Source organism: Danio aesculapii, chromosome 2, assembly GCF_903798145.1.
Source record: "Danio aesculapii chromosome 2, fDanAes4.1, whole genome shotgun sequence".
NCBI lineage: Eukaryota > Metazoa > Chordata > Actinopteri > Cypriniformes > Danionidae > Danio > Danio aesculapii.
In genome coordinates this window covers 50645303-50672251 of record NC_079436.1, presented here as the reverse complement: position 1 = coordinate 50672251, position 26949 = coordinate 50645303, and the positions used below count along the sequence as shown (strand labels likewise).

The 26949-nt window shown below is 36.2% G+C and overlaps 1 protein-coding gene across 1 annotated transcript in view; it reads right to left on the bottom strand.

The window, feature by feature from the left end:
* Positions 1–11536: 11536 nt before the first annotated feature.
* The window catches only part of pde1cb (phosphodiesterase 1C, calmodulin-dependent b), a 109634-nt gene continuing 94221 nt past the window's right edge, over positions 11537–26949 (bottom strand). Inside the window, exons 14-17 of the mRNA XM_056445251.1 lie at positions 24713–24879; positions 21834–22004; positions 15406–15462; positions 11537–11864 (exon numbers count right to left, since the gene is read on the bottom strand). Of these exons, the coding sequence (XP_056301226.1) occupies positions 11848–11864; positions 15406–15462; positions 21834–22004; positions 24713–24879 (412 nt within the window). The 3' untranslated portion in view covers positions 11537–11847. The remainder of the gene's footprint in view (positions 11865–15405; positions 15463–21833; positions 22005–24712; positions 24880–26949) is intronic.

Genomic DNA, 26949 nt, shown 5'->3' with positions numbered 1-26949 from the left:
TCGTGAGTGGGGATCGTGAGAGCCTGACCAATCCGTGACAGTACCCCCCTCCCCAGGGCCCGCTCCTGAGGGCCGACACCTCCGACGCCGTGGTGGTCTCCCTCTGCCTCTAGGCGCTGGGAACTCAGGGTGGCTCTCATGAAACTCCACCATGAGACTAGGATCGAGAATATCAGCTCTGGGAACCCATGTCCTTTCTTCGGGGCCGTACCCTTCCCAGTCCACCAGGTACTCCAACTGGCCACCACGACGTCGGGAACGCAAGATCTCCTTCACTGCGTAGACGGCTCCTTCTTCTAGGAGCAGTGGAGGAGGGGGTTCCTCTTCGTGGTCAGGCTCTGTGGAGGGAAGAACAGGATCGTGATAGGGTTTCAGGAGTGATACGTGGAATGTAGGGTGAATACGGTAGTGAGAGGGTAATTGTAGTTTGTAGGTGACGGGGTTAACCTGTTCCACGATGGTGAAGGGACCAACAAATCGGGGACTTAACTTGCGAGAGGGCAGTCGCATGCGTATGTCCCGGGTGGATAGCCACACCTTTTGTCCGGGTGTGTATCTGGGTTCTTCAGACCTTCTTCTATCGGCGGTTACCTTGCTTCGACGGACTGCCCTCTGCAGATGTTGATGAGCCTCGTCCCAGACTCTCTCGCTCTCCCGGAACCAGTGATCCACTGCGGGGACATCAGATGGTTCGCCATCCCAGGGAAAGAGCGGTGGTTGGAAGCCCAGGACGCACTGGAATGGCGTGAGTCCGGTGGAGGGTTGCCGCAGTGAATTTTGGGCATATTCTGCCCAGCCCAAATACTGGCTCCAGGAGCTCTGGTGACCACTGCAGAAGGTCCTCAGGAACCGTCCCACCTCCTGAATCTTCCTCTCTGTCTGCCCGTTGGTTTGGGGATGATATCCAGAAGAGAGGCTGACGGCCACACCTAGGAGCTTGAAGAAGGCTTTCCATAGACGTGAGATGAACTGTGGACCTCTGTCCGACACAATATCTTCTGGAATACCAAATGACCTGAAGACTTGATTAAAGATATTGTCGGCTGTTTCAAAGGCTGTGGGAAGACCTTTCAGAGGGATTAGTTTGACAAACTTTGAGAATCTATCTACGATGACTAGAATACAGGTATTACCTTCTGACGAGGGGAGGTCAGTGATAAAGTCCACTCCTAGGTGTGACCAGGGACGGTTCGGAATCGGCAAGGGATGGAGCTTTCCAGCGGGTAGATGACGTGGGCTCTTGGATTGGGCACAGTCCTTACAGCCCTGAACATATTGCCTCACATCCCTTGCCATGTTTGGCCACCAGAATCGTTGGGATACTAGCGAGAGAGTATTGTTGATCCCTGGATGTCCAGTGCCTAGCGAGGTATGTAAGGAGTGGATCAGATCTACCCGGTGTTCAGGTGGTATGAACTGCCGATGAGGAGGGCATCCCGGCGGAGCAGGGGCTTCCGGAGTGGCAACGACTGGAGGAGCGTTCCAGGTGATCGGACAAATGGAGATGTGTTCGGGAAGAATCTTCGTTGGGAGTTCTTCATGATCGTGATGCTCGTGTAAACGAGAGAGAGCGTCTGCTCTTAGATTCTTGGGTCCTGGACGATAGGAAATGGAGAAATCAAAACGTGAGAAGAAAAGTGACCATCTGGCTTGACGTGGACATAGTCTCTTGGCCTCTTTGATATATTGGAGGTTTTTGTGATCTGTGATCACCTGGAACGGATGTTTGGCTCCCTCCAACCAGTGACGCCACTCCTCCAAGGCTAGCTTGATTGCTAGAAGCTCCCTGTCTCCTATGCTGTAATTCTGCTCCGCCGGGCTCAACTTCCGAGAGAAATAGGCACAGGGATGCAGTCGGGGCGGTGTATCATGATGTTGGGATAATACTGCCCCGACGCCGGTGGTGGATGCGTCCACTTCCACCACGAAAGGAAGATTTGGGTCAGGATGAGTCAGGAGTGGGGCCCTTGTGAACTCCTTCTTAAGAAGGCGGAAGGCTGCGGCTGCTTCTTTGGTCCACTCCAGTCCTTTGGGTTTACCCTTGAGGAGATTAGTGAGAGGTGATGTAATCCTGCTGTAGTCCTTGATAAACCGTCTATAAAAGTTAGCAAACCCAAGAAACCTCTGGAGCTCCTTAATGGAAGTGGGTTCTGACCAGGATAGAACAGCCTCAATTTTCTTCCCATCCATACGTATACCGGTTTGGTCAATGATGTATCCCAAGAAATGAATCGACTTCTGGTGGAATGAGCATTTCTCCGCTTTGAGGTAGAGGTGATGTTCTCTCAATGTGTGTAGGACCTCCGCAACGTGTTGGCGATGTTCGGCCTCACTCCGGGAGTAAATGAGGATGTCATCTATGTACACTATTACAAAGTGGTGAAGAAACTCCCGGAGGACTTCATGAATGAAGTTTTGGAATACGGAGGGGGCGTTGACCAGACCGTAAGGCATGACCTCATATTCATAGTGGCCAGTAGGGGTCACGAATGCTGTCTTCCATTGGTCCCCCTCACGTATTCTTATCAGATTATACGCGCTGCGGAGGTCCAATTTAGTGAAGACTTTAGCTTCTCGGAGCTGTTCCAAAGCGGCTGGTACCAGAGGAAGGGGATATCGGTATTTTACTGTACCGTTATTTAGGACCCTGTAGTCGATGCATGGACGCAGCCCTCCGTCCTTCTTGGCCACAAAGAAGAAGCTTGAGGCGGCTGGTGATTTTGAGTGACGTATGTACCCCTGACTCAGAGCCTCCCTTATGTAATCTTCCATTGCCTGATTCTCTGGAAGCGAGAGCGGGTAGATCCTACCTCTTGGCAACTGGGCATCTGGAACTAGGTCGATCGCGCAGTCCCATGGCCGATGCGGCGGTAGCTGGGAAGCTCTCTTGGGGCAGAAGACATCATGAAAGGAGCTGTACTCCTTAGGAATGTGGATAGACTGCTTCTCAGGAGGGCTCTCGACCGATGTTGCAAACAAAGAAATGGGGTTCCGACCTTGAAGAGGGAGATTTGGAAAACAGGTAGGTGTACATCCAGATCCCCATTTCTTTATCTCTCCTGTGCCCCAAGAGATGATGGGATCGTGCTTCACCAGCCACGGGCGCCCTAGAATGATGTCCATATTTGCACCCTCCAGAACCAGAAATTGAATCCTCTCTTGATGTAACAACCCCACTTGAAGAAGGATGTCTTCGCATTGTCGATGGATACGGGTCGAAGATCGAGTGCACTGGGTTATCGGTTGTATCTGGTATATATGCGAGGACGCCTCAGTACGTAGGTGGAGTTGACGACAGAGGGATTGGGAGATGAAGTTCCCTGCTGACCCGGAGTCGATGAGGGCTGTGACAAGGAGAGAAATAGAGGCAGTAGTTATTTGTACGGTGGTAGTAAGTGGTTTACATTGTTCAATATTCGTACTGAATACACTCACTGAAGTCCGAATGGGACGAAGGGGACACTCCATACGGGTGTGTCCACTGACACCGCAGTATAGACACAGACCCCGGGTCAGCCTCCTCTGTCGTTCCGCTGATGTCAGTCTTCCAGACTCTATTATCATGGGTTCTGGTTCTGGAGAGGCTGTTGACTCAGGCGATTGGAGGAGTGCAGACGAGGGGGTGATGGTGTCCTGTTGATAGGAACGGAGACGATCGGAACATCGGAGAGAATGTTGGATGAATCTCTCCAGACCCATAGTATCATCTAATGTGGCCAGCTGGATTCGGAGAGTGGGTTCCAAGCCGAGCCGGTACGTGGTCAACAACGATCTCTCATTCCATCCACTTGCAGCTGCTAGAGTGCGAAACCGGAGAGCATATTCCTGTGTAGATAGAGTACCTTGCTTTAGATGATACAGCTGCTCTCCAGCGGCTACTTCCCCATCAGAACGTCCAAACACCTCTTTGAAATACTCCGTGAAGGTAGTGATGGAATTCATGACCGGCCCGGCTTGGTTCCAGATCGTCTCAGCCCATTTAAGTGCAGGTCCAGAGAGTAGTGATACGATGTAGGCGATCTTTGACTTATCTGTGGGATATAGAGAAGGTTGCATTTCGAATATGAGGGAACATTGTAACAGAAAACCATTGCACTCCCCCGCTCCGCCTGAGTAGGGCGCTGGTCGGGCCATGGGACTGGAAGGAAGGGCCGAAGAAGAAACTGTGGAGGCGGAAGTGCTCGGTGCTGGTGGTGCGTTGGAAAGTGGAGCTGGTGGCTGTAGAATCCGCTTCAACTGGTCCACCAGCTCTTGAAAGTGATCGGGGGTGCTCATGTTGTCGTCGTTATTGGTCCGGGCTTCTGTTATGAAGCGGACAGGAGACAGAGGTAAGGAAACGTTAGGGTGTTTATTAAATGACAACAAGGAGCACATGAAGGATAGCCAGGAGGATCAGGAATGATGTTGGGGTCTTTTCCTCCGTGGCTGGGTAACAGGAATACACGAGGATGGACAGCACACACCAGATACAGCTGACAGAGGATGACACAGACTTGGAAGGACTGGAAGACAGGACGATTCGGGAGGACCAGGAAGACTAGGAGGAATACAAAGAGAACAGGTAAGTAAAGCGTTTGTTTTAGCTGAGGATGACTACGCTGAGTGGTCGCTCAGTTGTCCGCTTTCGTCGAGACGAGCCCGGACAATGAGCGACTGGAGTGCTGTGCTTTTATCTGGTGCTCGTGAATGTGATGCAGCTGTGTGCTCATTAGAAGTCAGGTGATGGTGATCTTCGTGAGTGGGGATCGTGAGAGCCTGACCAATCCGTGACACATCCATAATACAATGATTATTATGATTATAAAGATTTTTATAATAATTGTTTTCTTAAGCATCAAATCAGCATGTTGAATATGTTGCTTCAAATCATAGAAATAAATTGTATTCTAAAATAAATGTTAAAAGAAATCAAACATTTTAAACTATAATATTTTTTCAGAATTTTTCTGTATTTTATAATCAAATAAATGAAGCTTTGAATGGCACAAAATAATTTTAAATACAATACAAATATTACTGACTCTTTCCATTTGTATGCAACTGTTACTGTACCTTAATTTTATCATATAATGCAAAGATTTTATTTCAGTATTTTTTATTTCAGTATTAATCAGTATGCTGAATAATTTGCATTAAATCATAGAACGTAATAGCATTCGAAAATGTGTTAAATGTATTTTTACTCAAATAAATTAAGCCTTGGTTGGCATAAATAGATCTTTCAAATAAAAAAATAAGTAAAAATATTACTGACGGGCGACGCGGTGGCACAGTAAGTAGTGCTTAGGGTCAGTTGACATTTCTGTGTGGAGTTTGCATGTTCTTCCCGCGTTCGCGTGGGTTTCCTCCGGGTGCTCCGGTTTCCCCCACAAGTCCAAAGACATGTGCTCCAGGTGAATTGGATAAACTTAATTGTCCGTAGTGTATGTGTGTGAATGAGTGTGTATGGATGTTTCTCAGTGATGGGTTGCGGCTGGAAGGGCATCCGCTGCATAAAACATATGCTGGATAAGTTGGCAGTTCATTCCGCTGTGGAGACCCCAGATTAATAAAGGGACTAAGCCGAAAAAAAAATTAAATGAATATTACTGACCCCTCTAACTTTTATTTGCAATTGTTACTCTGCCTTCGTTTTACTATAAAATGCAAAAAAATACTTAATTTTTTTACAGTCAGGAGGGTTACAGTTTTACAGTTTTTACATTTAAAAAAGTAGCTCTAAACACAAATGTATTTCTTCGTTTGGACAAAGTATTCTGAAAGATGTTGGGTAAACAGTCATTGACCCATAATATTCAATAAAAGTAAATGGCTGTTTTTTCCAACATTTAGAAGTTTTCAAAATAAAGACACGCAAATGGTTTTTTTAATAATGATATTTACACGAAGTGTTTTCTTAAGCATCAAATTAGCGTGCTGAATATGTTGCTTTAAACCATAGAAATAAATTGCATTCTAAAATACATATTTAAAAAGAAATCAGACATTTTCATAATTCATAATCATAATATTTTTGTCAGAATTTTCCTGTATTTTTAATAAAAAAATGAAGCTTTGATTAGTATAAATAAATCTTTCAAATAAAAAAAGTACAAATATTATTGACCCCTAACATTTATTTGCAATTGTTACTGTGCCTTCATTTTACTATATGATGCTAAAAAAAGTCATTGTTATTTTTTTATATCTTTATTACAGAATTACATTTTTGTTCCAAGGATTACAACAGAAAGTGGCCGTAGGTCCTTTCAATACACAGCTCCTTTTGACTGGAATAATCTTCCTCCTACTTTTGGATCATCTAAGCCATTTAGTCTTTTCAGGACTAATTTATCTTCTTTTTTGGAAACTTGTAACAAACTTGTAAATGTTATTAAATTGGTTCCAATTTGAATGCTTATTATTTGTTTGTACATCAAATTGTTTGTACTTTTGATTATATGTTTTCATTTGCTTAGGCTTTAGACTGTGAGTAGTGTTCCAGGTGAAGTGTGCTGCTTGTTTGTTATGTTTAGCTGTATGTTTGTTATGATGCGTGTTTGATTTATGTACTACTTAGGGACGCCCTCGAAAATGAGATGGTTCATCTCAAGGGGCTATCCCTTTTAATAAATTCAAATTCACGGATTAAGGGATAATTCACGCAAAAATGCAACGTTTGGACAAGTAAAATCTTCTGAAAAATGTTGGGTAAACATCAAATGACATCTTTAATATACAATAAAAGTCATTGGCTATTTTCCCCATCATCTATCAGTATACCTTGCTTTGTGTTCAACAGAAGAAAGAAACTCAAACAGGTTTGGAACTATTTTATTTGCGTGAACTATCCTTTTAAAAAACATTGACAATGTGGAATAACAAATTCAGAAAAGATTATTTTTGTAGGTTATTATAAGCCACTAAAAACAATAAGAAAAATGAATTAACACAAGGCTAGATGAGGCAGAAGCCCAAGGGCCCCCTTTATTGGCTGAAGAATTCATTTGTGCCATGACGCGGGAAACGCCTCTTTGCGTTATGCCGATAATGTCAAGTTTTCTGGCTCGCTGCTGTTCAAAAACAGCGATTCCCCTAAACTATATGGCTCAGAGTGGCTGTAGCCCAATCTGTATTCAAGTAGCCCTGTTTTTAGGGTGACCAGATGTGCTGTTTTTCCCGGAATATTTATTTTGTATGCTTGTATGCCTACTTTAGTAAAATAAAAGTCATTTATAATAATCAAATATAAATCAAATAGTGGAAATTTTGATAATAATATTAATTAGCAAACTAATAATAATAATAATAATAATAATAATAATAATAATAATAATAATAATAACAATAATAATAATAATAATAATAACAATAATAATATTAATAATAATAACAATAATAATAATAATAATAATAATAATAATAATAATAATAGTAATAATAGTAATAATAATAATAATAATAACAATAATAATAATAATAATAATAATAATAATAATAATAATAATAATAACAACAATAATAATAATAACAATAATAATATTAATAATAATAACAATAATAATAATAATAATAATAACAACAATAATAATAATAATAATAATAATAGTAATAATAGTAATAATAGTAATAATAATAATAATAATAATAACAACAATAATAATAATAATAATAACAATAATAATAATAATAATAATAATAACAATAATAATAATAATAATAATAACAATAATAATAATAATAATAATAATAACAATAATAATAATAATAATAATAATAACAATAACAATAATAATAATAATAATAATAATAATAATAATAATAATAATAATAATAATAATATTTCCCAGTGATGGATTGCAGCTGGAAGGGTATCCACTGTGTAAAAAACATGCTGGATAAGTTGGTGGTTCATTCCACTGTGGCGACACATTAATAAAGGGACTAAGCCGAAAAGAAAATGAATGAATGAATAATTATAATAATTCGGCCCTGAACACAAGCATGAATATTTCAGAAAATGTGCTTAAATTGGCATAAAAATAGAGCAATAAGTGGGCTCTTCAACATTGTTTATCATGCACAATATAGTTTCTGTTTTTCATTCTATGGTGAAATGCAAAGTACATGTTCTTCTGGAGAATAATCTTGTCACAGAGCTTCCAAAAACCTAGTCAAAAACATACGGCGTGATATCCAGGTATTGCAGAGCGAGCACAGTGATATGGTTATGACTTACACACAACTATACGTTCAATTACACGACCTGCATCATCTATGGTGACGGGCGGCTATAGTTTGTGCGTGAGCGATTCCTGCAGAAGAAACTTGAGTTGGCTTTTCGGAAAGACTACATGAAGAAAGGCATCTGAAGGTACAGTAAGCAAGGGAGAGGGAAAAAACTAAAATCTTCGGTCGAATCTACACCACAGCTCTGATAGCAAAATACTGCCACTTCATACCACTTTCTCAGTTACAAAAGCATTGGATCTAAACGCTGACAGTCATTTACATTAATAATACATATAGACATTCAGGGTTTTTCATATGCGTGACCTCTATTAGCGGATGAGGAGTTATACTATTAGCAGAAATGCATCAGTTTCTTGTTAAGTAATTGCATTTAAAGGGGTAGTAATTTGATTTACTCAACCATTCACTTGTTCCAAACTTGTTTGAGTTTCATTAATATGTTGAACACAAAGGAAGATGTTTTGAAGAATGCTGGAAACCTGTAAACATTGACTTACATTGTTTTTCCTACTATGTTAGTCAGTGGTCACAGGTTTTCAGCTTTCTTAAAAATACACTTTTTTGTGTGTTCAACAGAAGAAACACACTGAAATGTTTGGAGGGGGAGTAAATAGTGGGTTAATATTCATTTTAGGGTGAACTATACCTTTAAAATAGGTCATAAAAGCGTAATATATTGATCACAGAGGATGCAACTGCTTAAAATAGCTTGTTAATTACAGTATAAAGGCATAGTTCACCATGAAACATCAAATTCTGCCATTGTTTACTTGCTTATACCCATTCTTTCTTCTTTTAAACACAAAAGAAGATATTTTGAAGAATGCTGAAAAACCTGTAACCATTGACTTTCATAGCATTTGGTTTTCCTACCACAGAAGTCAGTGGTCACAGGTTTTCAGCTTTCCTAAAAATACACTTTTTTGTGTGTTCAACAGATGAAATAAACTCAAAAGTGTGTAGAGTGAGTAAATAGTGTAGAAATTTTCATTTTAGGGTGAACTATACCTTTAAAATAGGTCAAAAAAGCTTAATATATTGATCACAGAGGATGCAACTGCTAAAAATAGCTTGTTATTTACAGTATAAAGGCATAGTTCACCAAAAACATAAAATTCTGCAATAGTTTACTCACCATTTACTTGTTTCAACCCATTCTTTCTTCTATTAAACACAAAAGATGTTTTGAAGAATGCTGAAAGCCTTAACCATTGACTTCCATTTGTTTTGTTTTTTCTATGTAAGTCAATGGTCACAGGTTTTCAGCTTTCTTAAAAACACACTTTTTTTGTGTGTTCAACAGAAGAAATAGACTGAAAAGTTTGGAGGGGGAGTAAATAGTGGGTTAGTATTCATTTTAGGGTGAACTATACCTTTAAAATAGGTTATAAAAGCTTAATATATTGATCACAGAGGATGCAACTGATAAAATAGCTTGTTATTTACAGTTTAAACCCATAGTTCACCATGAAACATCAAATTCTGCCATCGTTTGCTTGCTTCAACCCATTCTTTCTTCTTTTAAACACAAAAGAAGATATTTTGAAGAATGCTGAAAAACTGTAACCATTGACTTTCATAGCATTTGGTTTTCCTACCACGGAAGTCAGTGGTCACAGGTTTTCAGCTTTCCTAAAAATACACTTTTTTGTGTGTTCAACAGATGAAATAAACTAAATAGTGTGTAGGGTGAGTAAATAGTGTGTAAATATTCATTTTAGGGTGAACTATACCTTTAAAATAGGTCGAAAAAGCTTAATATATTGATCACAGAGGATGCAACTGCTAAAAATAGCTTGTTATTTACAGTATAAAGGCATAGTTCACCATGAAACATCAAATTCTGTGATCGTTTACTCACCATTTACTTGTTTCAACTCATTCTTTCTTCTATTAAACACAAAAGAAGATGTTTTGAAGAATGCTTAAAGCCTTAACCATTGACTTCCATTTGTTTTGTTTTTTTCTATGTAAGTCAATGGTTACAGGTTTTCAGCGTTCTTAAAAATACACTTTTTTGTGTGTTCAACAGAAGAAATACACTGAAAAGTGTGTAGGGTGAGTAAATAGTGGGTTAATATTCATTTTAGGGTGAACTATACCTTTAAAATAGGTCATAAAAGCTTAATATATTGATCACAGAGGATGCAACTGATAAAATAGCTTGTTATTTACAGTATAAAGGCATAGTTCACCAAAAACATAAAATTCTGCAATAGTTTACTCACCATTTACTTGTTTCAACCCATTCTTTCTTCTATTAAACACAAAAGATGTTTTGAAGAATGCTGAAAGCCTTAACCATTGACTTCCATTTGTTTTGTTTTTTCTATGTAAGTCAATGGTCACAGGTTTTCAGCTTTCTTAAAAACACACTTTTTTTGTGTGTTCAACAGAAGAAATAGACTGAAAAGTTTGGAGGGGGAGTAAATAGTGGGTTAGTATTCATTTTAGGGTGAACTATACCTTTAAAATAGGTTATAAAAGCTTAATATATTGATCACAGAGGATGCAACTGATAAAATAGCTTGTTATTTACAGTTTAAACCCATAGTTCACCATGAAACATCAAATTCTGCCATCGTTTGCTTGCTTCAACCCATTCTTTCTTCTTTTAAACACAAAAGAAGATATTTTGAAGAATGCTGAAAAACTGTAACCATTGACTTTCATAGCATTTGGTTTTCCTACCACGGAAGTCAGTGGTCACAGGTTTTCAGCTTTCCTAAAAATACACTTTTTTTGTGTGTTCAACAGATGAAATAAACTGAAAAGTGTGTAGGGTGAGTAAATAGTGTGTAAATATTAATTTTAGGGTGAACTATACCTTTAAAATAGGTCGAAAAAGCTTAATATATTGATCACAGAGGATGCAACTGCTAAAAATAGCTTGTTATTTACAGTATAAAGGCATAGTTCACCAAAAACATAAAATTATGCCATTATTTACTTGTCACTTATTTGTTTCAACCCATTCTTTCTTCTATTAAACACAAAAGAAGATGTTTTGAAGAATGCTGAAAACCTGTAACCGTTGACTTCCATAGATTTAGTGGTTCCTACTATGAAAGTCGCTGGTTACAGCTTTTCAACTTTCCTCAAAATATTTTTCATTTGTGTTCAACAAAAGAAAGAAACTCATAAAGGTTTACAACCAATCGAATAGTGAGCAAATTTAAATTTTTGGGTGAACGATCCCTTTAACACAGGCCACGTGTTATATATACATATATATATTTTTAGATATAAATCAAAGTTTTACACTTTAAGTCCAACTGCGAGGCAGCTCAAATGCGGAAAGACATTAAAAGCATTTGTGTGTTTTATTATGAACGAAGGAGCTTTTCATAGGGATCCACCATTTGCATGCATTTCTAAGTCGATGCAGCCAAGGTTTGGGAAGAAAGAGAGATCTGCTTCTGGGAAGAAAAGCAGCAGCTGTACCTCGTCTGTTCGTTGTGTCCTTCATCCGTCTAGAAAATGCTTTGGAGTGGAAGAGGTGTAAGCATGTAAGCAGTAGTCCTGTCCTCTAGATGGCGCTGTGAATCTTCTGAAGAGTTCATTGTTTACAGCGGGATCTGATGTACAGGGAGACGCCGCTGGAAATCACTCACTTTAGGGTTTTGCAGTTTCTGTTAAAAGCACAACGAAGAAAATTGTAGCATTAGACAAGAAAAAAAGTTAAATAAAGAAATAAACGTGCTATGTTATGTTCGAGGACAACACATAGACTTAATATACACAAATGCTTTCATTAAACATGTACGCATGGACATATGCTATATAGCTGCATGTTAAATATGTTCATATATAATAACTTAAACTGTTAAAAGCTATTAGCTACTCGTTAAAATTATTGGTAACTAATAAAATAATGGTAATAACCTTAACTTTTCTGAATTTGATTGTAATGCAGCAAGTGCACCTTTTGTAAAGCTGCTTTGGAACAATAATTATTGTGAAAAGCGCTATACAAAGAAACTTGAACTGAATTGAAGATACTTAAAGGGATAATTCACCCCAAATTAAAATGTACTCACTATTTATTCACCCTCAAATGGTTCCAAACTTTTATGAGTTTCTTTTTGTGCTGTTCGTGAACACAAATTAAGTTATTTTGTAGAATGTTAGAAACCTGTAACCGCCAGTTTTGGGTGAGTTACTTCAGAAAAGTAATTTATTATTAATTCCTTACTCCCAGGGCCGTTTCTATCAAAGTTGATATTTAGCTGTACCTTATTGGTGTTTTGTAACATCTATTTTTTATGAGGTGGGTTGTTAGCCCAACACTCAACCCCCAACCTGGAGGACCAGGACATACACACATACTGTACACTATGGACAATTTGTATTTATCTGACAAATCTAAACTTTAGTTGAAAAATCAAGATATGCTGAATATACAGCGGGAAAAAGTAAGTATTGAACACGTCACCGTTTTTCTAAGAAAACATATTTCTAAAGGTGCCTTTGACTTGAAATTTTTCCTGTATGTTGTTAACAACCAAAGAAACCCATATATGCAAAGAAAACAAACTTAATTAGTTTACAAATGAAGTTATGCATAATAAAATGACGCAGGGAAAAAGTATTGAACACATGAAGAAAGTGAGGTATAGAAAGGCAATAAAAGCCCAGACAGCAGCTGAAATCTCTCAGTAGTTCTTCAGCAACCCTCTGCCCTTCCTCATTGTAAATGAGTATTAGCTGCTTCAGTCCAACATCTACATTAGCAGGAGGATGAACATTAATCCAGAGTGGACATTTCAGCAAGACAATGATCCAAAACACAGAAAATGAAACTCTCGAATGCTTTCAGAGAAAGAAAATCAAGCTGTAGAATGGCCCAGCTAATTACCTGACCTGAATCCAATAGAAAATACAAAATAAAGCTGAGATTTGATAGCAGGACCATCAGAAGATTTTTACACTCTGTTGAATCTGTAAAAAACTCACACCTGAATTCATGTGACTTTATTCTCCATATGAGAGGCGTCTTAAAGCTGCCATCACCAAAACAGCCTTTTATATAAAGTATTAAATAAGTTTCAGTAGTTCAGGACTTTCTCTTTGTGTCATTCCGTTGTTATTACACAAAACTCATTTTTCAGATTTTTTTGTTTTATTTTATTTTTATGTTTGTATTGTTTTTGTTTGTTTGTTTGTTTGGTTGGTTGTTTTTTTTAAACCAACATTTGGTTATATTCCACATCAACAGCTCTTTTAGAAATTTTATTGCCAGGAAAAAACATGACATGTTCAATACTTATTTTCCCCGCTGTATGTTTGTATAACATATATTATAAATCAATTTACAATTACTCTGCTTCTCTGAATTAATTTATACAGAACTTTTTAATTTATGCACAGGATTTTAGGCAAGTATGTTTTAAGTAACAGTAATTAAATTACTTAAACATGAAAAGTAATCCCTTACTTTACTTTTTCAGCAGAAAAGTAATTGAACTACAGTAACTAGTTACTTTGTAACTTACTGCACCCAACACTGGCAGCTATTGACTTCCATATTAGGAAAAACAAATAGAAGTCAGTGGTTACTAGCTTCCAACATTTTTAATACTTATAACTTAATACAACATACTTTCTTTTGCATTCAGCAGAAAAAGAAACTCAAACAGGTTTGGAATAAGTGAAGGGTGAGAAAATGATGACAGAATTCTTATTTTTGAGTGAACTGTCCCTTTAAATTACACAGAATGTAAACACTGGATCATTTAATAAATAATCTAATCACGTTTTTGTCAACACACTCTCAGAAATAAAGGTACGTGAGCTGTCACTGGGGTGGTACCTTTTCAAAAGGTACACATTTGTACTTGAAGGGTCCATATTGGTACCTCAAAAGTATATATTAGTACCTACAAATATTAAGAGGAACACTTTTGTACTTTTAGGTACTAAAATGTACCCTTGAGGTATTAATTTGGACCTTTTAGGTACAAATTTGGACCTTTTGAAAAGGTACCACCCCAGTGACAGCTCACGTACCTTTATTTCTGAGAGTGCATAAAAAACACTTTAGTAATTAATAGTAAATACTACAGTGTTTTACTATAGTATTGTGTACTATGTATGTATATAAATAATAATATTTACAGCACTTTGTTAATGAATGCTACAGCAAACTGTATAGTATTAATCACTATGAATTGATAAACTAATAGATCAACTAATAATACAGTAGTATACTTTAGTTTTGACTACAGTGTATTGTAGTATTATGTAGTTGTACAATACTTATACAGTATTAGGTAATTATATATTAATTTATATTACTATAGTTGTTGTTTTACCATAGAAACTACAGAATAACCACAACAGATTATTAAAAGTATTTGTCATCGTATGGTTCAAACAGTATTTACTTTAGTAGTTTTTCATGTGGGTTACTTTTTTGTTGAAATCTCACTTTCAACAAGCAATATTACAAGATTGCTCACCAAAGAGACATTTAATTAATAAAAAAAACAATAAAAACTTTAATTTTCTTTAGCAATTTAACATTATTGTATTATAAATTTTATTGATTTAAAAATATAATTTATTCCTGTGATGCAAAGTAGAATTTTTCTCATTTACAGGCCATTTTCTGTTAACCCTAGAGAGGGTTGTGCATGAAAATCCCAGTAGATCAGCAGTTTCTGAGTTAATCAGACCAGCCCGTCTGTCACCAACAACCATGCCATGTTCAAAGTCACTTAAATCCCCTTTTTTCCTTGTCCTGATGCTTAGTTTGAACTGCAGCAGATTGTCTTGACCATGTCTACATGCCTAAATGCATTGAGTAGCTGCCATGTGATTGGCTGATTAGAAATTTGCGTTAACAAGCAGTTGGACAGGTGTACCTAATAAAGTGGCCGGTGAGTGTAATTTGGTACTTAATAAATGTTTCTTATTATTATCATCAATGATATAAACATTCTGCTGCTTATAGTTGTTGGAGAAAACATAATGTGATGGTTTTTTGCCAGATTCTCTGATGAATAGATGGTTTAAAAGAACAGACTTTATTTGAAATAGATCCTCTTTCACTGTGTCTTGATTAATTTATTGCATGCTTCCTGAATAAAAGTACTTATTTCTTTAGCAAAAGTTTTGTTGACCTTAAACTATATATATTTAATTTATGTATTAAAGAGCATGTCTGTTTACCGCTGAGTGTTCTCGTATCTTCATCTGCTGGTGATTCTGCCTCTTCAGACACTTCTCCTGTTTACAGACACCAGATGATCAAACAAAAGAGGATGATTCCTGCACATGTACAGTCACACTTTGGAAAGCACATCAGCTCACAGTAGCCTATTGTCATACTATTATTTTCTTTCAAGAACATACTTGTGCACAGCTTTCAGGCCAAAGCTGTGCACAAGTATGCAGAGTTTCAGTATATTTTGAACACCCACAAGCATCCCATAATGCAATGCATTTGATGACAACCAGTGTTGAGTGTAATTCATTAAAATATTAAGTAATTTAACTACTTATTCGCTGAAAGAGTAAAGTAAGTGATAACTTTTTTTTTTTTTTGATAATTTAGTTACAGTTACTTATACTTGCCTTAAATACTGTAAATAAATGCAACATTTCTCTATAAATCGATTCAGAAAAGCAAAGTACACACTGTGAAAAAATACTGGTTCCCTAACATTTTTAAGCTGAATCAAATTAACCTGATGACTAGGGCCAGAGGGAATCTGCTGACATTTGTTTTGCTATTTCTGCGCAGAATTTTGGTAAAAATCTGCGGATTTATGCGGAATGATTTTGGGAGTATCATAACTTAAACCTTAATATATTAAATAAAAAGTAATACCTTTTTAACTATTTAATGTTTACAATGCAATTCCAATTAAATCCACTTTATTTGGTAAACAAAGCAAGTCTCTCATATAACATCTCTACTAAAAGACAGAAAATATGACTGTACAAACTATATTGTAAATAAATCATATAAATATTTTCACATTAGTCAATAATATTACTGAAATTGATTTGAAAACTGAATAAATAGAATAAACAGAATTAATGATGGGTTAAAAATCTGAGGAATTCCGCGCGTGCAGATTCTGTGTGGGCCTACTGATGAGTCATTTGAACTCCTATTATATTAAACTGACTTAAAACACAAAGTAAACTTCAATTTACTTTATATACTAATGAGTGTTCAAGTAGGCACTCACAGAATCTTATTTTTAAATACTCAGACGATACAGTAATTTTAAGTTTGCTAAACAAACAAGATCCTGTTTCTGTTTATTTTTCTGAAATTGATTCATTTGTCGAGTGGTGCGATGAAAACTTTTTAAAAGTAAATACAAAAAAAACAAAGGAAATAATCTTTGATCCCAAGTGTGTTCTCGAGCATTTACCAGTGTTTGTACATAATCAAGAAATCACTCAGGTACTCATACAAGTATTTGGGAATTTACATAGACAGGTCTCTAACATGGGACACTCACGTAAACTGGATCTGTGAAAAGCTTCACCAAAGACTGTATTTTCTACGAAGGTTATGGTTTTATGGTGTTGATAAGAAAATCATGTACTTATTTTATCAAGCTGTATTTGAAAGTATGGTCTATCTACATGGTATGGCAATCTTTCTGTAAATCTGAAATCAGAATTGCTACAAGACTAATAGGATCTGAAACTTTTACTAGTATACAAACACTCTACGAGCAATGCACTCTAAATGAAGCGAAAAGAATTTTAAGTAACCCATCTCATGTACTCCTTCCATTTTACGATCTTTTACCTTCTGGTAGAAGATACAGAACTTTCCGCTGGAAGCGGAACAGACTGAAGAACTCTTTTATTCCAGTGTCAATCAGACTGTTGAACACTGATCGATAGTGTATGTAATTCTTTTGTATGTTGACCTATTTTTAATTGTTAGAACCTGCTGATGTGCTGTGTGAGTCCACAGAAAATTTCCCCTTGAGAGACAATAAAGTATACAAACAAACAACAGCTTGCGTAACGTAGTTAACTTAGATCAATTTAGTTTAATAAGTTACAATTAACTAAAAATATACTTTCATGACTCATTAATCATATCATTCTTTACAGTACATTGTAAAAAGTGATTATTTACTTGAATTTAAAAAGTGAGTAAACCCGTTGCCTTAAAAGCAACAGGTTGACTTTATAACAAAATTGAGTAAAATCCCATTGTAACTTGGAACAGTTGAGTTGATTTAAATACATTTTGTAATTATGCACAGTTCATTTACTTATAAAGTTTAAGTTAACGGGTTTACTCACTTTTTTTTTTTTACTTAAAGTCAACTGATCATTTTAAAAGTGACAGGTTTACTGACTTATCATCAGCTGCGTCTCAAATGGCACACTATACACTCATGCACTATGTACTTATGCACTAAGACACTCAACAGTATAGTATATATGTATGTAGTGTCGTCCCAAATGGAACACTAATGTTTTTTACTAAGCGGAAAGTCAAACCGTTTGCCTGATGACGTTTGACGGTTGCCAAATCAGTGAAATAAATGACCAAACTACCCCATAATACCTGCCATGAGTATAACCGCATTCACCACCTGGAGGTGCTATAATCACTCTCGTAGGAGAATTTTGTTTTCACAATCCAAAATAAATGAAGTTATCCAACGTGTGTGCTCGATAGCTCCGCCCCTTCCGCTACGTGAGCAAACCTGCGGACGTTGAGTGCGTGAAGTGTCCAACATTACACACTTCATTTTACCACTGAATGAGTGCATCATCCGGGTTTTTAAAGTGCACTTATTATTTTTAGAGTTTTCAGTGTGATCGCACTACTTACACCATTTATACTACAAAATGGCGTAGAACAGTGCATAAGTATGCGATTTGGGACGCAGCTCTAGTTTTTGCTCAGTCACTTTGGTCCATTTCTCAGATCAGAATTGAAATTCTCAAAACTACCTGTTCAATCTTCACATCATTGTGTCACTTGTGCACATCAGAAAAGCAGTTTCTCATTTCTTTAACCATGTTGCAAATGCTTTTGTACATCCATATAAATGATTATGCGCAGTTCTCTGATGTTTCCTACAGTGTCAATTGCTCATGTCATGTTGATCATAATGTATTATTTTGGTCTCTGTGGAATAGTCTCACCCCCCACAACATTTACAGGCACTCTCAGTCGCTTTGGTGCATTTCTCACAACACTATTTACATTTTCACAACAGTTAATGCATTTCTCAAGTCATTTGTGCACATCACAGCAGTTTCTCATTCATTGCAATAAATTGCAAATGCTTTCGGACATGCATCAATTGCTTTCATACAACTCTCTGCTGTTTATAACATTATCATTTGCTTATGTCATGTCAGTCAAAATAACTGAACTTGTGAATGCTGAATAGTCATTCCATTTAAAACTAATAGTCCTCATTTCATTACTTGAGTCATTACATACAAAAATGTTGAACTAGTTGTCAAAATCTGTCAAGCAAATAAAAAAATTAAGTCTTATTTTTCCTGAAAATGTCTTCTAAACTGAACAATTTCATGAATGATTTACAGACCTGTGTATGTTGTAGGTTCAGTTCCAATATATACTGCAGTATTGTTCACATTTGTGCACAGCTCTACCCAAAGGAAGTTTATCGCAAATTTAATCGCAAAGAGCATCAGCAGTAAAAATGTGAGACACACATATTCAGTGTCTTGTACTCAGATACCTCACTAAATATAGTGATGTCTAACTTTACAGTAGTTTTCAAATGGCTGTGCAAATAGTATATAGTGTAGTGCCGTCTTTAGCATTTTCAGGAAGTGTCACCAAAATCTGACTTTTTGCATTGGATAAAATGTACAGAGTAAACTGTCATGATGAAAACATGACAAAGCCCTTTGACTATCTTGTTCATAAACAATGGTGTCAGGACTTTTCATCTTGATGACACTGACACTTTGATTGACATCAATACTTGCTTTTGAGGAATGAGCTCTCCATTTTGAGCAAGTGACACCCTTTTGCAGGTTATCAACTCGGTTTGCAGTTTGTACTAATTGTTTTGAGAAATGCATTAACTGTTGTGCAAATGTAAACAGTGTTGTGAGAAATGCACCAAAGCCACTGAGAAAAACTGTGATCTATTGTTCATGGCATAAGTCTTTACATGCAAAATGGCTGAAGAAGTTGTCATAATATTTTGTCATAATGCATTTTTCTATACATTTCCATTAGACTGTTCATTCTAAATCTGTCTAGAATTGGTAAATTTCTCGCAGGTGAATCTTGGCTTTGTCTAATGAAGGTGAATCTGAAAGCAGATTGTCCTATGTTCACATTTCTACTTTTGTTTTGTTTTTTGTGTTATGTAGTGCTGTATTTTCCTTTCTGCATTACAATCACACAATCTGGCAACAAGTTACAGTACAAACTGGAAAGATTTGCCATATTTACACCAGAACACTCCTACAAAGTACACTGTTATATTGACAAGTAGTTTGACTGTCTTATCCGTACACAATGACACAAAGATTTGTCATTCTGACGGCACTGACACAGTCATTGACATAGAAATTTAGTTTTGAGAGATGAACTAAGGATTTTGAGCAATAGACTGGCTTTTGCAGCTAATCCATGGTGTTTTGCTATTTGTACGTGTTGATTTGAGAAACACACTTGCTGTTTTGCAAATTTCAATTCTGATTTGAGAAATGTACCTGTTAAGATTATCAGCGATCTAGCAGTTGCAGATCGCTAACGGACTACAAATCCGCCATTTATGGACTACAAAATCCAGTCATGCACCACACACACACACACAACCGGCTCCTGATCATGACTTATAACACTCTCACAGCCCGAGGATTGTCATAGACTGATTACATGGATTATAAAAACAGCACAAACACACACATTGTTGCTGAGTCTTGTTGAACTGTTAGTGAACATTACTATGCGTTACCCTTGCCTTGTCTTGTTGTGTCCCGATCTTTGCTTTGCTTTGCTTTGCTTTGCTTTGCTTTGTTTAGTTGTCTGACTACGACTCTGGATTGCCTTTATACATCTGTTTGCCCTTGAGTTGACCATTCCTTACCTGACCTCTCTAATACACCTGCATTTGGATCCGCACTCCTTTGTCCAGCGCCACTTCACATTACAGTACCAAAGCGAGTTAGAAAACTGTAAATAACATCAACTAATCATTTTTACAGTGTAATTTAGTTTTTTGTTATACTAATATATTTTTCAGAAAAAATCTATTTTTTAACCAAAAAAAAAAAATTGTTTAACTTTTGTGAAGTATTATTATTTTTTAACTAAAAGCTAAAAGACCCTGTCTTTTTAAAGAAATTTAAAGAAATGTACACGTTTAATTTCTATTGTCTATATATGTGTTGAGATTTATGGGGATTTTAAGTAGTACTGAGTACTTACATAATTAAATTATTTTTAGTCAAAGTAATTAGAAAAGTCATTTAAATAAAATTTTAATGATGTATTTAGAAATTAATTAAATATTTTGAAGTAACTTCCCCAGCACTGATGACTACCAATTTCTGTTGTGACATTGATCCAAGAGCAAAAAAAAAATTTATTCAATCTATTATATATCAGAATATCTAAATATTTACCTATAGGGCTTTCACACTGGGTAGTTATAGGAACCCAGTTATAGGAACTATAGCCACCAGTCTGATCCCCAGAGAATTACTTTTTACTAAATCAGCGATCAACACTGTGTGTTGTAGGCTTTGTGGTGATGGAGACAGAATAATGATATATACAGTAAGTAATATGAATGAAAGAGCAATACGGAGAACTAAAGAGGACTATTTTGACTATAATTTGTGAATGCTACAAATCACTGTAGAAATCAATATTTACAAAAATCAATAAAATATCAATAAAATCAATAAAAATCAAAATGTGCCACATTTGGATTCAGTAAATGTACATGTGTTCTGAAACTTGAAAATATTGTTGCGTATGGCTTGAATTTGCTCATTATAAATGACATACATTTATGTCACTGGAAATTCCTACAGTTAGACCCTACTCTATTTTAGTTCCCCCAAAAGGAGTTCCTGTAACTAAAATCATTCTCCTTTGATATGAACGTATTAAAAATAGTTCTAGGAACTTAAAAAAAAAGCTCCTTCAGTGTGAAAACCATTATTATAATTATACTACTTCAGATACTGTACTATGCATGTGGTTGACATGGTCTTAAAGGGATAGTTCACCCGGAAATTAAAATTCTGTCATCATTTACTCACCCTTTACTTGTTTCAAACCTTTATGACTTTCTTTCTTCTGTTGAACACAAAATAAGATATTTTGAAGAATGCTGGAAGGGGCAACCATTGACCTCCATAGTATTTGTTTTTCCTACTAGGAAGTCAATGGTTAGAGGATTTCAGCTTTTTTCAAAATATCTTCTTCTGTGTTCCACAGAAGAAAGAAACTCATAAGAGTGATTAAAAAGTGAGTAACTTTCTCATTTTTGGGTGAACTATCCCTTTAAATTGCTTGTTATTTCTTGGATAATCCACCAGAGGGCAGTCATGAATTAATAATGAGCAACTTAAACTGTAAAAATCATATTTTATCAGAATACCGTTCTGTAATTTCTTTGATTTGTCATGGGGACTTTCTTCTGGTGGTCCTTTTACCCCTCCTGGCTCCGGGTCACCTTTCTTTGGTCCTGACAGCTCCGTCTCTTTTTTTTGCGCCTGGTTTTCTGCCTCCTGCTGCTCCTCCAGCTCTCGTTTGGCCTTCTCCTCCGTCTCTGATATGAGACACAGCGGGAGGTGCATTATTCATTATTTGCTTGCTCAAAATGCATCAGTGTGAAAGATGTTGCAACAGGTTGGATGTACCATAAGAATTCAGAATTAATTTTCACATTTTAACTGATTAAACCATAAAACAGTTCCCTTATTTTTATTTGTGATATGAAGTACTGGTTTGAGCCTCAGGGTCAGTTGGCATTTAAAGGTGGAGTTTGCATGTTCTCCCCGTGTTAGTGTGGGTTTCCTCCAGGGGCTCCAGTTTTCCCCCACAAGTTCAAAGACATGCACTATAGGTAAGCTAAATAGTGTATGTGTGTGAATGAGTGTGTATGGATGTTTCCCAGTACTGGGTTGCAGCTGGAAGGACATCCGCTGCATAAAGCATATGCTGGATAAATTGGTGGTTCATTCCGCTGTGGCGACCCCTGATTAAAGGTAATAATCTGATATTTGATGACATTATTGTAGGAGTTTGTATATACAATTTGCTGGTTTTCTGACCCAAAATTTGTTCAAATATTGAATCAAAATCAAAATGTCAACCTGCTGATTCTGAAAAATGTATTAATTTAATTATTTTATGCTGGTGATTTATACTGGACAAGTTTTTCGGTCTCTTATGCTCATTAAAGACTGCATTTCTTATTAAAATACATAGTGTGAAACCAGGCATTTTGTAAAATATTATTACAATGTTGTCAATTTAAATATTCTAAATTGAAGTTACATATAAATGTATTTATTCCCATTATGTCAAAATTGATCTTTCAAAAAGTGATTGTAATATGTGACTTTGGAGCATAAAATATTTGAAAATGTATGAAGATGTAAGGGTTTAAAAAACATCCAAATATGGAGAAAATCACCTTTAAATATGTACAAATTCTTAGCAATGCATATAACAAATACTTAATAATTAGGAATTTTTAATTTGCAATTGGGCAGGACGACAAAATAAAACACATTTATTGACAGTAAAATTGTATTGACAGCGAACGAGTCAAGAGGTGTCATTTTACTAGCATTGCCATGACAGCACAGTGACGCTATTGAAAACAACAGGAACAAGTATACTCCATAGAAAAGTCCTGTCAGAATTTTATATGAGCAGACTTTGTTTTTCTGGTGAGCATACACTGTAACAGTTTCCATATTTTGTGTTTTTGGTTTATTTACCATTGTGAATTGCATTATGGGACCTTGACCTCTGCTCTGTCAACTTTTAATGTTTAAAATTCAACTCTACAGTTTAACAAAACGACTTTTAATAACATATTAGTAGTTTGAGACTAGATAATGTTTAAGAAATAATATATAAAGAAATAAGTCTGGGAAAAAAAACTGAAAATGTACTGGGAGTTTATTACAAGGATTTTGTAGCGTAATATACAACAACAACCCAGACTGTCACCAACTCGGTCCCAATAATTCCCCTTACTGGCCAGCAGAGGTCTCTCTCTCCGGACTATTAGCACTACATCCCCTAGAAGCCCCGTATCTGTCACTGATTGCGCTGCACCTGACTCTGATCACACACACACGCATATAAACAGCTTGCACGCTCACTTCATTGCGAAGTCTTGTTTGCCCCGTCAACATTACTGAGCGTTATTTCCTTGTACTCTGTCTGATCTCTTGTTGCTGACCCGGACTGCCTTCGACCTTGTTTTCCTCGCTGCCTGCCCCGATCCTCTGCCTTCCTCTCCGTTACCGTATTACGAATGTTTACTGCCTGCCTTTTGACTTATGCCTGTCATTCATGTGAGTGTCTCAAACAGCACTTGTTGGTGGTTTCTGTTTCAACTGTGTTTAATAAATACACTGCAGATGGATCCCTCTGTATCAGCCTCCTCATTACACAGACAATATAGCACTTTAAACTATTAAAAATGTTCGTAAAAGTCACTTTTTAAACTTTTCAAGGTTAAAAGCTGTTGGAAGAAAGATTAAGATCCCATAACGCAATTCAAAAGTATAAAAAAGGGGGGGAGGGGGGGACGTAATACGGAAAACTGCAAATTTACTGATTTTTTTTGCAGTCGGTGTAGTTCAAGCATGGATAAGTTTAAGTGTATATGTGCAAATATCCATAAAGCGGATTACTAAGCCATTTTAAACAGCCATGCACACATACCAGTTAATAATGTGCTTTGCTGAAATGAATGGGTTTCATAGCGTAGTGCTTTCCATGTCCAGTGTAAAAGCCACTTTTTCCCACACAATAACTGCAGCTGGAAGAAGAGTGAAACCAGCGCCCTAATGTGTTTTTTTTTTTTTTTGACTCGTATTTTCAACTATTTCTCTCTTTCAAACATTTGGTGCATTCCTTTTATTCCTTATTTGCTGTTCAAATGTACTACCCTTTTGTTATGTTCGTGGCTGTTTTTGCCCATTGACTTCAATTATAAATACATTTTGATTGCAAAGCCTTGACACCATATAATCATGCATTCTTGATTGTGGTTTTCCACGAACATAACGAAAGGGTAGTCAATTTGCCCAGAGTGTTTTGCTGATTTTTTTTAAGAGCATATTGCTAAAATATGTGTCAAAATAAGATTTGTCACCAAAAATTATTCCATTTGCTGAAACAGAGAAAGTTGTGGCCAAATTAAGACTCAAAATCACCCCAGAGTGGATGAAAACATCTCCAACGGCACACAAGGGTTAAACATTCTGGCAGTGAGGATGGATCTGGCCTTACCTTTAGCCGCCTGCATCTTCCAGCGCTCTCGGTTCAGAGAAACCTCCTCGTTCCAGAGGGTCTTGAAGTTCTTCAGGTCCACAGTGAGAAGTGAGCCGTTGTGAGATGAGCTGCTGTCAGAAGCAGAGCTGTTTACACTGCTGCGCTTCACATCTCCGCCAGTAATACTGATGATGATGGGAATAACAGGACACAATGTTAACTCATCTTATTGACCTTGCTTTCACATAAGAGTGGCGCCATTGTTTCAGCCATTAACACCTAATTGTCTCAAGACGTACGGCCTCAGTCACATCCATTGATTTTTAACCATAAAAACAGCTTGTTATGCTGCTTGATTCAAATTGGTATTTTCATATTATATTTAACATATAGTGTATGAACATACAGTTGAAGTCTGAATTATTAGCCCCCCTGTATATTTTCCCCCCAATTTCTGTTTAACAGAAGATTTTTTTTCAACACATTTGTAAACATAATAATTTTAATAACTCATTTCTAATAACTGATTTCTTTTATCTTTGGCATGATGACAGTAAATAATATTTGACTAGATACTTCTCAAGATGCAAGAATTCTGCTTAAAGTGACATTTAAAGGCTTAATATTTAGGCACGTTAGGGTAATTAGGCAAAAAGTGGTTTGTTCTGTACACTCTCAGAAATAAAGGTAAAGCTGTCACTGGGGTGGTACCTTTTCAAAAGGTCCACATTTGTACTTGAAAGGTCCATATTGGTACCTTAAAATTATATATTTGTACCTAAAAATTTCAAGAGGAACACTTTTGTACTTTTGAACTTACACCTTGCGTACTTTTATTTCTGAGAGTGTTGTCAATCGAACAAAAATATTACTTAAGGGGGCTAATAATATTGACCTTAAAATGGTTTTAAAAAAATGTAAAACTGATTTTGTTTTAGACTAAATAAAACAATTAAGACTTTCCCTAGAAGAAAAAAAAAACTATAGGAAAGACTGTAAAAAATTCTTTGCTCTGTTAAATATAATTTGGGAAATATTTGAAAACGAAAATCATTTTGATTTCAACTGTATGTGACAAGAGTAAAATTTGCGAGAGTAAATTTTTGTAAATTGAGGTTTATACATGGAAGCTGTATAAATAAGCTTTCTGTTGATGTAAGGTTTGTAAGGATATACAACTACTTAAAAAATCTGGATTCTAAAGGGTTAAAAAAATCTAAATACTAAGAAATTTTTGTCCAAATGATGTGCTTAGCAGTGCACATTACTTAGCAATACACATTACTAATAACTAAATTACAAAAAAATGATATATTTCTGTGATATATTTACAGTAGGAAATTTACTAAATATTGTTTCATTTCAAAACCATTGTGTTGGTATATAAAGCCAAAAATGTTAGTATTGTGTCGATGTCTCAATATTTATGGATCTGACTGTATATACACGCACATTATAGCTAATATATTTGATATTATGAAATTATGTTTACATTACAACATATTGCTATTATATCCATTTTTGTAGTTCCAATGGTTGAAAAAAATATATTTCAAAGGGTATTTTTGCCATATATGTTGCATATATATATATGTTGCTTATATGACATTTTTTATATGTGTGAAATCCAAACATGAATTTGACATGGACTTATTTCTATATGGCACTTGTCTATAGAGAAAGTAGTTTGACTATTCACTTTCAAGTCATTTTCCTCATTGGCATATTCCTAAAATAACTGCGAAAAGAGCTTACTTCCTAATTGCAGAATAAGGAGAATACAGTAATACTGGGCTCTTGAATGCTTGATTGTGATTGGACACTGAACAATGTAAGGTGTGCAGTTGTTATGAGATAACCACACAGCTAAACTAGTCCTACACACAGGAGCAGTTTGAGGACAAAAAACAGACAAATGTCTAAAATACAACAACCGAACAGTGTCTATAGGTGTGGGAACCATAGCAGAACAATAGACTGCAGTCCATTGAGTTATTAGAAAATAACACACACCGCAAATGATTTTTCTAATAACTCAAGGTCAGCTATTCAACACATAAATCATATCACAAACCCACAAGCAGACATTACATCCACTGAGCTTCTGTAACATTTCCATATGTGCTGAATGTCATTTAACTGCCCCTCTTTCCTCACAGCTCTGTTGTTTTCCTGCTCTGTTGACCATTAGTATGCCGCTGCTGGTCCTGCATTGTGTCCTTTCTGTGAACCTGCTTTAGTCAACCATATATTGT